This window comes from Penaeus japonicus, unplaced genomic scaffold (genome assembly GCF_977035675.1).
Source record: "Penaeus japonicus unplaced genomic scaffold, GWHDUDI00000001_assembly GWHDUDI00000016, whole genome shotgun sequence".
NCBI lineage: Eukaryota > Metazoa > Arthropoda > Malacostraca > Decapoda > Penaeidae > Penaeus > Penaeus japonicus.
In genome coordinates, this window is record NW_028234418.1 from 22,368,394 (window position 1) to 22,370,893 (window position 2,500).

A 2,500-nucleotide genomic window follows, 5' to 3' on the forward strand; every position below is an offset into this window, starting at 1 on the left:
AATGATGATAACAGTAATAATAATGATAATAACAATAATAAATAATAACAGCAACAACAATAATGATGATGATGATGATAATAATAATAATAAAGAGAACAACAATAATGATAACACTAATAATAATAATAATAATAATAATAATAATAATAATGATAATAGTAATAATAATATTAATAATAACGACAATAATAATAACACTAATAATAATAACAAAAATAATAAAAACAATAATAACAACACTAATTATATTACTAATACCAAATGACAAGGATAACAATGGCAACAATCATGATGATGATGAAGGTGATGATTACAATGATGTCGTTAATGATTACATTACAACTGAAATACCAATCTCAATAACAACAATGATGATACAAATGATGATGATAATAATAATGCAAATCATAATAAAAAAAATAGTATAACAACTACAAGAATAAGAATATGAATAATAATGATGATGCTGATAATAACATAATAGTGGGAATGAGATTAATAGATTAAATTAAATTAATAATAACAATAATAAAAATAATAAGTATAATAATAATGACAAAAAAAACAATCATAATATAATAGTAATAGTAATAACGATAATGATAATAATAACAATAGCTGATAATAATAATAATTATATCAATAACAACAGCAATGACAATAGCAAGAACAACTACAATAGTGATAATAATAATGATAATAATGATAATGATAATAATAATAATGACAATGATAATAATAATAATAATAATAATAATAATAATAACGATAATGATGATAATAATGATTCATATCATTATGATATTAACAATGATGATAATAATAATAATAATAATAATAATAATAGAAATAAAAAATAATAATTACAAACAAACAAACAAATAATAATATCAACAACAATCACAGTAATATTCATAACAATAATAACTGCAATGATGATATCAATAATGGCATAAATAATAGTAATACAAATAATTGTGATTACGAAGATCACTATCTTATCATCCTCACCCTTATGATAAATGACCCTGTTGGCATCAAGACCACAAATTTTGCAACAATAAATAACCCTTACGTTGCAACAGCAAAATCAACATCACTCTCTATAACAAGGATCGAAATAATCAACAAAAAAAATCGATAATAATGATAATGAAATTATATTAACACAATATTGTAAATTGCATGACTACCGCACCTCAACTAGCATTAACTTCCACAAGTATGAATTACTATCACTAGCATTTAGCTAACACCATGTTTTCCCAAATGAAAAATATTTTTGTAGATTCAACTGTCACAGTTAACAAAGCGAGTTGTCATTGTCCCATAATATGCTGTCAGGGTACAACATATCCCCTTGTAACATCACATTACCGGTTGTCATGGTTACATAACATGCTGTCACGGTAAAATGACAGGTTGTCAACAGTCGCTGCAGGATAACCATTGCAATGGGCTATCCTGTCATGACAGCTCAACACTCACCACATGTAGGCACGCCGCACGGCATGATGCCACGGTGATGCTGTTGCTGATGTTGGAAGAGCTCTGTGCCAACCCTGACAACAGTGCCAACAGGAGTGCCACGGGCATCCGCTTGTTCTCTCGCTGGTGTCTTGTGGGAAGCGACATCTTTGCGCCTTTTTGCTTCTATTGGTTTTCAAAGGACGCACTAAAGGACTGGGCGGTTTAAATTGCAATATTAGTGGTGGTGCAATATGTGCAATTGGTTTGCAATGTCAGTAATGCACACAATTGCAAAATAGTTGAGTAAATCCTTTTAATCAGATGAGTATACGACAACTCTGATTCACTCCAGTGTGAAAACAATTTTTCTATCATTACACTGCAACAGATCTCAATGTTGCAAACAAGCGCTCTTTCTTAAAGCAAAACACATGACACTCGTGAAGACTTTTAGAGAGTGAGAAATCAGAAACAAAAAACGAAACAGCAAATCACTCCGTCTCAAAGACAAAAGCCTTCACAAGTAAGTCACAACACCCTCAGCATAAAAGATCCTCAAAATGCAATTGCAAGTCTAGCGCAACATCAATCCGCGTGTGCACATGAGGTGAGCGTCCATGATACTGGTACACATGCCATCCGCCCTCCTCGCCGCCAGGCTTTGAGGGTCCCCACTGACGTACACATGGTGCCGGCAGCGCAGTTCCTCAGCAGCCACGGGAGGAAAAACTGTCGTACGGCGAGCGTTCACATTCGTTTGATAATGATTGTTTTATGGTTTGATTTTTCACTTTTTTTTTTTTTTGGGGGGGGACGGATAGTTATACGTAGGCCTTTGAATTTTATCTTTTGATGAAGGTGTGATACGTTTTCATTTGATGGTCTGCAATCTACTGCAAAAATTGCGTCACTGACAAATAAATAATTAAATTACATTTCATATCATCTAAACAATATTATCCTTAGTTCGCCCATTTAGAATAGCAAACAGAAAAGGCACACGGAACATCACAATAAGACCTATATC

At 31.7% G+C, this 2,500-nt stretch overlaps 1 protein-coding gene across 1 annotated transcript in view; it reads right to left on the reverse strand.

Moving 5' to 3' along the window:
* Window positions 1-2,149, reverse strand: part of LOC122249983 (uncharacterized) — a 136,182-nt gene extending 134,033 nt beyond the window's left edge. Inside the window, exon 1 of the mRNA XM_043011219.2 lies at window positions 1,492-2,149. Coding sequence (XP_042867153.2) covers window positions 1,492-1,638 — 147 coding nt within the window. The 5' untranslated portion in view covers window positions 1,639-2,149. The remainder of the gene's footprint in view (window positions 1-1,491) is intronic.
* Window positions 2,150-2,500: the final 351 nt, after the last annotated feature.